Raw genomic sequence first — 13,838 nt, 5'->3', positions numbered from 1 at the left:
AGGCTCTAACTTATACACTGCTGCAAAGTGCATTGGTAACAAAGGTATGGAGTAGGATGGAGAACACAGAAGAAGTGATATCCCAGTGAAAGATCAAGAGATGTGATGTGGGGCAACATATTACTATTTTATAAATTTAAAAAATCTGGAATTAAAGTAGATTGATGACATCAGCAGGCTACAGGTGAGAGGTCAAGAAGTTTGAAGGCAGATGAGGTTGCTTGGCACACAGGCTGGAAGTTGCATGAGAAAGGAGATAGAGATGCTCTTAAGAGAAGACAACAAGAGCATAAAAGAATGCCAAAAAGGAAGATGCTGCAGGACAAGTAGAGAAATAGATGAACTAGAGCTAGTCAGAGCCTTGGAGATGAATTGTCTCAAGGAGATATAAAAAGGGTATAATGGGGCTGGTGCAGGATTCAAAGGAGGGGTGGCCTTTAAATACCCTCTAAATAAGCATGCATACTTTCAGAAATGGAGGATGATACAGTTATTTGCCTTAGCTTCTTCCTTGCATTTTCCCTCCAACAGTATGGCTGGAATATTTGAAACAGCGCTACTCAGCATGTGTGCTTAGAATCTTGTAAACAAGTCACCAATTTTGATTGTCACTAAAAGGCTAACCTTTACTGTAAGGTATCTCAGAGTAGCACTTAAGACACTAATATTTTCCTGTACTTAGGACAGAAAATAGAAGCAATTTCTCAGGTACCACTGTATTCTGTTGGAATAGGACTGAATTTTTAATAGTACCACTCGGGTACTGGAGGTGTCAGTATGAAAGGAGTTCTGCAAGGGATGAAGACAGATAGTTCCAGAGATGCTTTCATGCACATAACTGCTTTTAAAGCGAGTTCTGTCTGCTATTGTACCATCCAGTTGTAAAGGCAGGATGTTTATGGCAAACATGATAGAGGCTCATATTTTAAACCTACATAAACACTTTTCCCCCTTGACTCCCATCCATGCGATTATAGTAATCTCCCAAGATATTAAGTGGAATGGGTCTACATATGGTCACTACCTTAGAAGGCCCAGTTAGTTTTTATATGTGCTGAGGTACATTGAAGTACATCATCATGCAGAAAAATACATTTGACATATTCCTGCTTATGCCTATAGAGTCAAATTAAATAGATTATTATTTACCTACAAAATAAGTGACAGCATATGAAATGAATGTTTGATTTCTAAAGTGCTTGAAATCTTTGACACTTGCTCAAGATCATCTCCAAGTATTAAAATAGGCTCAGTCTGGACAGCTGATCAACACCCCCATTGATTCAGAGTGTTCAGTGCCACACAAGATTCAGTCCTTAAAAATGTACATTTTGAGGTTGTACAAGTAATTCAGCAAAACAGCTACATTGCTTTATTGGAGTACTAATCTCTATGCAAAAAGAAAATTTAAGCACTCTGAATTACCCTTAGCTTTGTTTTTAGGAAAATATATTGACAGTTGGTGGATGAATTAGAGCTAAATGCTTCTCATATGTACCTTTTGGATTTACTCTAATGAAACATAGGATGATATATGCTCTAGCAAGGGTTGCTTGCCAAGGTCCCAGTTGTGCCAGGTGCCGAGCAGCTCCAGAGATGTGCTCAGCACATTGAAGCCAATGAGAGAATTCAGCACTAGGATCAGCCCCTGCAATCCGTGATGTCCGCTAAGATTCCTCGATAAAAGGAACTCTCTCTCCACTCACAGCATTTCCTTTTCTCAAGGTCATCAGAATCCAAGGGGTATAATTAATATTAAAATGGACATTTTTCCCCTCTTGGTGCCAACAAATACTCCCACTTCCCAGGGTGACTTTTGCCTCCTATTTTGGCAGGCTACCCTTCTTCCATATTTCATAACTACAATTGTGTAATAGAACATAACTATAGCAGCTTCTAGTTATGGTAAATATGCTGAGTCTTAACCTCATTACCAGCTCTGCTGTGTCACTTGTTCCCGGATACTCATTTGTTCTGTAACCTCAAGTGCCTGGGGAACTGTCCTGCTTGCCAGGCTTATGGAGCACTAGACATGTTGTACTGCACGCTATTCAGCAGAGAGACACACTGTTGCATACCCCAAGAACTGTCACAAACAAAACTACCTGCTGGAGTTGCTCAGGCTGAACAGGGACCCATCCCCAAATGTGAGTGAGTAAGGTCTTTTAAATTAAAAGAAAGTTAATCATGTGAATGACTACACTGCTGGAAGAGACTGTCTAATTAAATCAAAATGGTTATTAGTCTTTTGTCGCTGATCACTTATTAGCAGGAAATAATTCGTCACTGTCACTTGTAGTAGGAGTAACTCACTATTTTTATGAAATTTCTCCTCTTGAGAATGTAAGCCCATAGGCCTCCTATGGAAGTAGTAATTCAAGGGGCTGATTATTCTCTTCCAGAGAGTGTGCTAGGGAAATGGGTTTCAACTTCTGGGGTGCAGTCCTGGCCCTAGGTAAGTCAACTGCAAAACTTCCAATGACTTTAGGAGGCTCAAGATTTCACCTTGGTAGGGAGCAATGGTTTAAACGACATGTGGAAGTGGGATTTCCTTCCATTCTAACTCTGCAGGAGGCCTGACTCTCAAGACCCAAAGAAGTCCTGAGTCTCATGCTCATTGCCTCCAAACTGCTCCCCAGTTTGTGCCATTGTCCCCATACTGTGCCAGTATGGTTCCTTCTGACAATAGGTTGCCCATGCCCTGGCTGCTCCAGTCTTACTGCTACTTGCAGCTCCACAGCTCATTCTCACTCCTCTACAATACCGAGAGGGTGGAGGAATCAGCATGAGAGAATGCTGACAACTGTCAGCAATGCCATATGGTACAAGATGCCTGAGGGTTTGTGAGGCCATGACACAACAGACACTCATCCCCGTTGATCTTTCCCCTTCATGCCATCAGTGAAGCCCAAAATTCCCAGAGGGGGTTTCTCACAAATCAATAGCATAGGGCCACTGAAGACACTCAGAAGAAAAATCTGCAGAAATGTGCTGACTTATGCTAAACTATAGATGAACCTATTTATTCATTTTCTAAAAAAAATAAATATGCCCCTCAATCCTTACTTCACAGCAATCAGAGGAAGCTTTGGTTTAGTAGGGAACAAATAGAGAATTCAGGAATGGGTCCTGTATCTTCTTGCAGCTCAGAGCAGAGCAAAGGTTCCCAAGGTAAACCAACAGTCATACAGCTCTGCAGTGTTTGATGGATTATATCTTATAAACATTCAAAGGAAGCTTTTTGGAAGGCTTGTCAATAGGAATCCAATGATGCGCTTGAGACCAAAATTGTTCCCTTTTCATATTGATGAGACTGGGCACATTCAGTTCATGCTGCTAATGGGTGAATCAGTGAATTAAATGGAGAATGTCACTAAAGTATTAATTTTCCAGGAGTCTTTTGGCTTATCACTTTGATTGCCTTATGATAAATAGCTTCCTGCTTCATGAGAAATAGTATTTCTTTTTAGTACCATTTGGTCCTCATTGATTTCTCTGTTAATGTACTTCGATAACTCATTAGCTGCCCCTGTTTTTCCTGCTTTTCATTTTAGAGTGCTCCAACTCTGAAATGAAATTATACCTTTTCTACTATAAATGTTAACATGGGACAATTAATGGACAACAGAAGAGGAATATTTTGATATCAAAACCAGCTGTTTTCTGTCAGGTAGATTATCAGAAGCTTCCCCCGCCACATCCTGAGACACTCTGGCTGGTCTGAGATTTGATGAGCATACAGTGTTACTTTTAGATATGGGCTGAGTTCCAGTTACATATTTGGCTGTTTAATAAGCAGACTTTAGGATAACAGTCTTCATGGGAATAAAAAAAGGGAGTAAAGAAAGGGCTCCCTGTGCTATTCTTAGCAGCAAACAGATTTGGAATTTTGATTGTAAAGCATGGAATTTATAAACGTTGCCATTCTAAATTTAATTCATTTGTATACAGTTCAGCTGGATGATCAAGTGTTACAGTATTTTCCTGCTTGTCAGGTCAATTCTGAGTTTAAGAGCCTCTAAACTAAGAAAAAGTCATTCAATAAACACAGATAGTCATTTGTATGTGTGTGCATAGATACATACACATGACTGATTTACTTCAGGGGGAAAGGCAAGGAAATTCTCTCCTGTACCCTGTATCATTAAGATATCTACTCTGTGGTCATAAATGTTCAGTAAGTTCTCAGCCATGGAGTACTTTCATTCTCCAATCTATCTAGCTATACCTGTTTGAACTCATTTGATGATAGTGGGATATAAAATTTACCTTATTTAATAAATACATTACGGATTAAAAAAGAGGTACACAACTAGACACATACACAGACCTTTCAGTTTCAGTCGTTTTTTTCTTCCATTCTATAATATAAACTCAGTGAAAGTTTGCTCCTATAGCATTGCATAAATTGCATTTTCAGTGTTTTATGAGTAGATTGGCTTTTTAAAAAGTGATAAATAAGCTTTTAATTGCTATATTTGGGCAACTGTGACTGATCATTATTTTATGTTTTAGATGAAAGGCTTATTTTGCCAGTACTTTGGTAAGTAGCATATAGTTCTTATAATTTAAAATAAAAATCACTCAAATCCCTTAATAGGGATCTCCTAGTGGGGAAGAGGTGGAGGAACGACATTTGGATAATCTGGTTTCCCCTCAGAATTACCAAACTAGAGTAAAAATGACTTGCCCTCTCATGACATGCCCAAAATCCAAACTAAGACCCTTCACATTTTCCCGCATTGCTATAAACACTTACGTGGCCCCCAAGATGTCTCTGGGGGGATCCTCTGGAGATCAATCCCATCCTTATCCATTTCTTATCCAAGCCTGGAAAGCTCAGCTGCAAATTGGTACCAAAAAGAATATTTCAACTTGGAGGGATCCTTCCTCTTTGCTTTTTTTCCTTTCTTTCAACGGGCATAAGGAAGCCAGTCAGCTACTGCCCCCACTTTTGTCAGACAGGACATTTGCTAGCAATGTGACCACCACCACCGCTAATAATAAACGTACAGTCCCTGCAACCAGCCAAACTTGAGAGAGGAAAAAAAGAAACCGAACAAGTTCCCAACGGGATGCTCTGGAAAGCAGAGCAGCTCCGCACGCACCTACGAGCTGACCCTGCTCCCCTTGCAGAAAGCTGCAGCCTCTGCCATGCAGAAGGGGTTTTAATCGCTCGGCGCCTTCTCAGGACCCCCCACCCCACGCCGGCAAGAGAGCGGCAGGGACTTTAAATAGAGCAGTGGGCTGCTCCGCGCCCGCAGCACGCTCGCTCCTGCACAAGGCAGTGGGATCCCAGCCCTCCACGTGACTCGCTTGCCGGGCGCAGCACAGGGAGCGCCTATTCCCCAGCAGCCGGAGCTCTCTGGGAGTGGGGCGCGCCCTTGGCGCGCAGCAGGAGGCTCCAGGCATCCCCGGAGCAGCGCCTCGCTTGGCTTGGCAGGCTAGCCCGTGGCGGGGCTCTGCCCTGCCTGAAGCGCTCGGGGGCGGCGGGGGCTAGGATCTGTTCCCGGGTCGCACTGTTTGCTTGAGGGGGCTTTTAGACGGAGCACCTGTAGCTGGGTGTTTCCTACAGGGCTTGGGGGAGTGGGGGGGCCAGGAGCAGACAGCCCGTGTGGTAAGCCCAGGTTGTGGGGAGGGTTGAAATGGGGGTCGCTAGAAAAGGAGTTATGACTGGAGTTGGCTTCTCAGCTCTGCAGGGAGATCTGGAACTTTTTCTCCTCTGGGCTGAGATTGGAGATTTTAGGGAAGAGGGACCAGACAGATCCCAGGAGATCTGAGCTCGATCTAAAATTGCAATCTTCCCACTCCCTTTCCATAGGCTTTGAACCAAATCAGATTTCAGGTGCTCTCCTGGAGTTTTGCTGCAGGCAAAGGAAAGCAGGGAAGTGCTGAACAGCACCCTGCCAAACTGCAAAGAAGGCACCTTCTTTGTGACCATAAAACCCCACAATGACACCTATCAGTAAACATAATAAATCCCAACCCAGATCTACCTTAAACAGAGCCATTTGCTGCAGAGTGAACTGACCTTGGGAGTTTGAGTAACCCCCCTGAATGATGGCAGCAGCTGACATGTGCTAGGAGAATTCCTCTCAAAGGTCACTAACTTTTTTTCCCTCCAGCAGGCTGCAGCACCAGGGGTAGTTTTCGGAAACCACGCACTGGAGACCTAGCAGAACTTCCAATGGGGTCAGGCTGAGTTTTTGGACATCACCCCCAGCCTTTGGGGGTCCAGAAAATTCCTGTCTCTTGACTGATGGTATCCATCAGAGTAAGATATAATTAAAGAGGGTATTAGCATGGTAAAGTCTTTGATAGTTCATTGATCTCTTGGAATGGTTTTGGACTCCTATACAAGGAAAAGGTCAAAATTTAATAGGACTGTGGTGAAAAAGGCCCTCTTCAACTGCCTAGTCAGAGCATCATGATTTAATGGTTCAGTGCCCAGAAGGAGTTTTATTTTTAACTTTCTCTTCCTCCTTCTTCTATGTTGCAAGCCTTGTCATTTAAGATAACTTCCAAGGGCCTGGTTTTAGTGTAGTTGGGTAGCTATACAGATACGAGATTTTCAAAAGCATCTAAGGTGCTTGCCTGCACTTTTAGTCACCTACGTATCTCTAAGGACCTGGCTAATTTGAGCCTTAGCAGTGACGACAGAGATAAGTAAACTGGAGCAGGACATCTTGCAGTTTACGAACACCTGTGCAAGGGAATAAAGTGCATAAGGAGCTCCTTCACTCCCATGGGGGGCTATTTGCATGACAGCTTACATGGGGGTGAGAAGAAGTGCCGCAAAGTTTCTGTTCTCACTGCTGCATATGCAGGTGTGACTTTGATTACATCCTCCCTGCAAAACACTGGCCATGACTACCACCAAAATAAAAAAGTGCGCGCGCGCACGCACACAGAGCAATGGGGAAAGCAAGAACCCTTTGTGACTGAATCAGTCTGATGCCTGCAATATTCCTGAAGCAGTGCAGCCATGTTCTGATCCTTACTGACAGTAGACCATAGGGTACCAAATTTAACTCCTGGGGGCTCATCCAAAGCCATGGGAGAAGAAAGATGGTATTAGAACCCAAACTCTTACCTTCTAGGCACAGTGCTAAGCCACAGAGCTGATTCTGTCTCACTGAAGAAGTGTTTCAAGAGTCAAACTCCTAATTTTACTCTCTCAGGTTTCCTTGATGGTACAAGTGTTCAGGCTTTTGTGGTCACTGCAATACTGAAACAAGGAGAGAACAACCTCAGAATAAGTTTGAAATCTGATGTGATGCAGCGGAAAGACCATTGGATACGGGTATAAACAAAGGACTTTTTTAGAATGTAGATGATTTCTTGACAGAATATAAATTCCAAGAGGCTTTGAAAATGCTTTTAGGCTATTTTTTTTTCAAACTGTTTACTTCCTTTCACTTTTTAAATGCAAATATAGATTTAGACAACTATGAAAAATGTACAATTTTTACTTTATTGAAGTAGTACGTGTTCCAGATCTGCAATATGTTTGAGCATAATTTGTACTTACTTATGTGAGCATAAACTCTATACCTGTACAACATTAACATGTGAACACTGGAGAACAGTGGTGTTGTCATAAGGTGCCCTGGCTCTACAGCACCCCTTTTGGGCCAAAAGAAGTACTGTAGGTGCTTCCTGCCTCCCTCTCCCCTGACATCAACAAGCAGAACAAAAGAGCAGAAATGTAGCACTTTAAAGACTAACAAAATGGTTTATTAGGTGATGAGCTTTGGTGGGACAGACCCACTTCCTCAGATCAATTTCATTTCCAGTACAGACTGTTAGTTAAGTACAGAGGACCAAGAAGAAAAAGAATTGCAATAAAACTGACAAATCAAACAGGATTGAAGGAAGGGGATGTTAATGTCTCAGACAGAACAATTAACATCCCCCCCACCTCTCACCACCTTCATCCAATCCTGTTTGTCAGTTTTTATTGCTTTTTTCCCCTCCCTTTGTGGTCCTCTGTACTTGTAACTGTCAGTCGGTATTAGAAATGAAATTGATCTTAGGAAGTGGGTCTGTCCCACAAAATCTCATCACCAAAGAAATCATTTTGTTAGTCTTCGAAGTGCTACATTTCTGCTGCTTTGTTTTGTTGGAGCACAGACTAACCCGGCTACCTTTCTGTTACTAATCAACCAGCAGATCAATGAAGTTTTAAGAAGGGAACAATGCCCTTTCTGAAGGGGACAGAAATCTAGTTTATTAACTGTAGAACCAATGAAAATGCAAGCAAGCCTTCTTCCCAATGTCAAAGACAGAAAACAGTCTGCCCCATTCCCCCCATGTCCATCTCTTTACTCCCAAAGGGCTCTGTGAGCTAAGGGCCCTTTCCTGGAGTCAGACGTCTTGCCACTACCTAGACTTTCCCCAGAACTAGGGTCCTACACAGCTGACAGCTGCAGCTCTTCTCTTGTAGAACATATCATTCCTGCTAGAATGAGCTCACCAGCCATTGCTTGTGAGTTACCTGTCTTGTGAGAGCACACTTTCCAGAGACCTTGCTCTGGTGAGTTCCCCCGAAAGCTCCTCTCCTCCACAGTTTCCAGTTTCTGCAACATACTCTAGCTTCCCCCAGATAATCCTTTGAAAGCTTATTAGACAATTAGGTGATGGCTGGCCACCAAGGGATTGACTTGATTCCAGGTGTGTCTGAAATTGGCTCACTCTCCCTTATAGAAGCCTGCGGCAGGTAGGCTGACTCCTTAAAGGGCCAGGCTCTGTGATAGCTGACAACTGAACTTACTGAGAGGGAACAGAAAATGCCAGTTAGGTTCTGTCAGAGTTTTAACCAGGGACTTTAACAATATAATATTTCCCTGCAGCCTGTGACAACCCCCAGTACACCACTAGAGCATGTGCTTGCTAAGAGGAGGTGGAACAGATCAGTGAATCTATTCATGTTTCTGTCCAGTTAAGCCAAAATGCTCTCTCACAACCATGGAAGGAGGCAGCACCAGCTGACAATCAAGCTTATATTAAGTAAACTTGAAGGCAATGATTATGTTTGGCTCATAAAAATATACTAAGTATCTTGATAGTATAGTATGGTATAGTATAGTATAGTATGGCTCCCCTCACAGAATTTGAAACACAAAAACCAGATGTTTCTTCTGGATGTCCTGGGTTTTCTGAATTGCCTTGTAGTTAATTATATTTGTTCTAAAATTATTTTATGAACCCCCTGGATGGCTTAGAGGTGAACTTTGTGGGAATCAGGGAAATCACTCCAATTCTGTCTTGGATTTGGTGGGTCAAATTTTTGATAAGGTCACCCTAGAGAACACCTTTGGCAACAGAGTGAACCTCTTTGGAGATAATCACATGATCATGAAATGAAACACTGTTTGCAAGAATAATCCCATATCCAGTATTTTTCGTCAACAGTGAAACTATAAGCAATAAGACCTCCCACCCCCGCGATCGTCAGTTCCAAAATGTCAGCATTTTGTAGGGCGCATGCAAGCAATACAATTGGACTTATATAATACCCAGTATCTAGCTTTTGTATAGAATACTACAACTGCAGGGAACTTTGGCAGGTCATTAAATGCAGTCCCCTGCATTCATGGCAGGACCAGGGATCTGCAACCTGCAGCTCCAGAGTCACACATGTCTTTGAGGACTTCTGCGGCTCCTGACACTAATTGTAAAGTTAAACAAAAACCCCTCCTGATTATTTTCTATATACAGTGAACATCTAAAAGCCCAACAATGAACAACTTGTATCTAAATAGCAGCAATATGTGATCTGAAAACATTGGATAATTTCCCCTTTAATAGGCGCAGTGAATTGTGGGATATGACAGTGTATCTGTGTTTTGCCTGTGTTGCTAATAAAATCTTGATTTTGAAAAGGAAGTTTGCAGCATTCCTGCTGTGAAAGGCAATGCACACTTGAAGAAAGAAAACAAATTAAGCATGAAATAAAATTGGCATAATTGAAATGGGTTCGAGAGTGAAAGTCAGGAGGACAGCGGTACAAACATGTAAAGTGTGGAGAAATGGAATATGTAAGAAGTTTGTGACCGTCCTGCAGTAAACATGTATCGTATTACAAATCATTCAGTGTGTGCTGTTCTTAAAATAGGGGTTACAGAAAAGTATGGTTTGACATTATTTATTAAAGACTGTCTCATATTTGTGTGTGTTGTGGCTCTTGAATCACTGAGTTTTTACTCCGATTCCCCCCAAAATGGCTCTTCTTGCAATTTTGTTTGCTGACCCCTGATCTAGACCACCCCTGTCAGGAGTTTGTCTAGCCTGCTCTTAAAAAATCTCCAATGATAGGGGATTCCACAACCACCCTGATAGGTAGGAAGCTTTTTCTAACATCCAACCTAAAACTTCTTTGCTGCAATTTAAGCCCTTTGCTTCTTGTCCTCTCATCAGAGGTTAAGGAAGCTAATTTTTCTCCTCCTTCCTTGTAACAACCTTTTAGATACAGTAGTCTCTTGAGTTATATGAGGGTTGCGCTCCCACACACCCTCGCATAACTCTAATTTCACATAAGTCAGGGAAGCGGCTTTTCCCCCCAGCGGAACACATGTTCTGAAGCTGGGGAAACAGCAGGAACGCCTAGAGCTCCTTTCGAAAGGTAAGTCCTGGGGTTGGGGGAGGGGGCAGGTCAGGAGTTAAGCCTAGCAGTGGGTTGGGGCCATGGGAGGGTGGCATGGAGGTTAAGTCTGGGGTGGGTTGGGGCTGCAGTGGGGGACAAGGGGTGGAGTTGAGCCAGGACCACACGGCCCTGTGGGAGGTTTAGCTGGAGCTGTGCATGGTGGGGGAACGGGGTGAGCTGGGGCTGTGGGGTAGGTGAGCCAGAGCCAGGGCTGCGAGTGGGGGGTATGTGAGCTGGGGCCATGTAGGGTGGGGGTTTAAACCGGGGCTGTATGGGGCTGGGGGCGAAGGATTTTGAGTAGTGCTTAGCTCACATTAATGTGAGTTAAGCACAACTCAAAATTGTGTATTTTGAGGCATTACTGTATTTGAAAGCTGTTACTGTGTACCCTCTAGCTGCGTCTACACGTGCACGCTACTTCGAAGTAGCGGCAGTAACTTCGAAATAGTGCCCGTCACGTCTACACGTGTTGGGCGCTATTTCGAAGTTGAAATCGACGTTAGGCGGCGAGACGTCGAAGTCGCTAACCCCATGAGGGGATGGGAATAGCGCCCTACTTCGACGTTCAACATCGAAGTAGGGATGTGTAGACGATCCGCGTCCCGCAACATCGAAATAGCGGGGTCCTCCATGGCGGCCATCAGCTGGGGGGTTGAGAGATACTCTCTCTCCAGCCCTTGCGGGGCTCTGTGGTCACCGTGGGCAGCAGCCCTTAGCCCAGGGCTTCTGGCTGCTGCTGCTGCAGCTGGGGGTCCGTGCTGCATATACAGGGTCTGCAACTAGTTGTTGGCTCTGTGTATCTTGCACTGTTTAATGAAAGTGTGTCTGGGAGGGGCCCTTTAAGGGAGCGACTTGCTGTTGAGTCCGCCCCGTGACCCTGTCTGCAGCTGTGCCTGGCTCCCTTATTTCGATGTGTGCTACTTTGGCGTGTAGACGTTCCCTCGCTGTGCCTATTTCGATGTTGGGCTGAGCAACGTCGAAGTTGAACATCGACGTTGCCAGCCCTGGAGGACGTGTAGACGTTATTCATCGAAATAGCCTATTTCGATGTCGCAACATCGAAATAAGCTATTTCGAAGTTGGGTGCACGTGTAGACGTAGCCTCTGTCTTCTCTTTTTTAGATTTAATACCCCCTCCCAAATTCTTTCAATCTTCCCTCATAGCTCATGTTTTCTAGATCTTTAATACATTTTTGTTTCTCTTCTATGGACTTCCTTCAATTTGTCCACATCTTTCCTTTTTCTTTACAAGGAAGCTGAACAAAGCACAGAAATCTTCTGCAGGTAAAAGTCCTACTGTCTTAAAGTTGGGGGTGAATTAAAAAAAAGAGTAATTTGCTGTGCTTTCTAAATTTCACTAATTTTAGGTTTTAACTAGACTAAATGTAGCTCTACCACTTATTTCTGCTTGCTGCCTCAGCTGAATCATACCACAGGCAGCCTCTGAAAGACATCAATTATGGCAGTGGATGGAAAAGTTTGATATGGATCCCATTCCTGCACAAGTGTATGTCGATCAAATTAAACAGAAATTCTCACTTGGATCTCCAAAAATGAGCCTAGCACTCTTCATCCATAGATCTCAAAGTGCTTGATATCCCCATTAGTATCCTATCGTTCCATCTATGGAATTCGCATTGAAGTCACCTGGAGTTTTGCATAAAAAACTAACAATAAACTATATCCCAGAATGTAATTACATCATCTCACCAGTATGTGATTTCAATGAAACTCTCCAAGATAATAAAAGTAAGAATACGTGCAAGTGTTAGCAGAATCAAATCCTAGTACATAAACTTTGCAATTAGCACCGGCTAATTTATTTCCCCCCACCCTATCAAATAAAAAAAGAAATCACACCAGTTTAAAGGACAAGTAAGTAAGTACTTTGCTGAAGTGCTAGAGCTGGAAGGACTTTGTGAATTTGGACTAGGGTGAGTCAGGTATTTAGATTTCAAATTATAAAATAGAAATTTGCATTATGTCAATTGAAGTCACTGCACAGAGTAATATACTCTGAAAATAGGGCGTGTTTTTCAGGCATGTGAATGTGTAAAGTCGTCAAACTGAGCATTTGCTGCACAAACAAGTTTACTGCTTTGACAAACATTTTTGCTGGGATTGTCTGCAATAAAACAGATGGAAAATGGATCACCAGACATTTGAAAAGTCCTTTAGGAGGCAGATTTTATTGTTTTAATAAATAAGAATGAGGAAAACAAAACCAGTTAGAGCAGTAGAAGAGATGAGGAAGATTTCAGGTACAAACACTTTTTGCTTTAAAGTAAAATGGGATCCCCACATTTCATGTCCTGGGATCTTCCCTTGTTAGCTCTACATGAAGTAACCATGGAACAGCATGCAAGGTTCACTGTGGCCCTGATCTTGAAAATAATTCTGCACATGCTTAACTTCATGCACAAGTAATCTAGTCCCATTGACACTTCACATTCTTGAAGTTGATCATGAGCATAAGCACTTGCAGGATCTGGGCCTAAATTATTTCATAGCATCTGCTTACACTAAAAAAACAGACTTGACACCCCATTCTCCTTTGTCTGCCTTGCATTTGCAAAGTGTTGCTCACTTTACAGCAGCCAACATTTAGAATCTCCTCATTGTCTAACAGTAGCTAATACAAGCTTTCGTGCTAATGCTGGTAAAAGTTTTCAAGACACTTTGTGGATGTTGAAGGACTTGAGTGTTTCTGCCACTGAGAGGGATACCATGTGAGTGATATCATCTGTGAGTCCAGGCAGGACTCTGAAGGCTAGATTTTGATTTTTTAATTGCAAGGAGTTATGTATAAACAGCATTGCCATGGGAGTAGCCAGAGACACACTATGATTCAGATGTACCTCTGAGTCACAATTCCTCTTCTGCTCCTTCCTTGCTCTTGAGGGAAGGAAATTGCAGCAAACCCCATCCCATCCCAGCTGCACTGGTAACTTGGGAGAGGGACGTAACCAAGCCACTTTTCATTTCCCTCCACTGCCCACCCACTGACAGCCATTTATTCCTGCATGCCTGGACCCATGCTCCACATAAGCAGCATAGAGGGAGTTACGATGCTTCTCACTCCCTTGCATGGGGATGTAGCTCAAGTCACAATCTAAACCCAAATATAGATTCTGAATGCTATTTAATTCTCAATCTTGTCTGACTCTCCTGAGGTACCAGTTAGAAAAGCAGA

At 43.1% G+C, this 13,838-nt stretch overlaps 1 protein-coding gene across 3 annotated transcripts in view; it reads right to left on the bottom strand.

Annotated features, from left to right (window-relative positions):
• The window catches only part of ANO1 (anoctamin 1), a 108,667-nt gene extending 103,427 nt beyond the window's left edge, over window positions 1-5,240 (bottom strand). The window contains exons 1-2 of one of the 3 annotated variants that reach the window (XM_074997449.1): window positions 5,109-5,240; window positions 4,760-4,843 (exon numbers count right to left, since the gene is read on the bottom strand). In XM_074997449.1, coding sequence (XP_074853550.1) covers window positions 4,760-4,817 — 58 coding nt within the window. In that variant the 5' untranslated portion in view covers window positions 4,818-4,843; window positions 5,109-5,240. Of the gene's footprint in view, window positions 1-4,759 lie in introns of all 3 variants that reach the window. The other 2 variants (XM_074997450.1, XM_074997448.1) reach the window with 2 other exon arrangements.
• Window positions 5,241-13,838: the final 8,598 nt, after the last annotated feature.

This window comes from Carettochelys insculpta, chromosome 6 (genome assembly GCF_033958435.1).
Source record: "Carettochelys insculpta isolate YL-2023 chromosome 6, ASM3395843v1, whole genome shotgun sequence".
Classification (NCBI taxonomy): Eukaryota; Metazoa; Chordata; order Testudines; family Carettochelyidae; genus Carettochelys; species Carettochelys insculpta.
The sequence above is the reverse complement of the archived record's forward strand: the minus strand, read 5'-3'. Positions and strand labels throughout refer to the sequence as shown.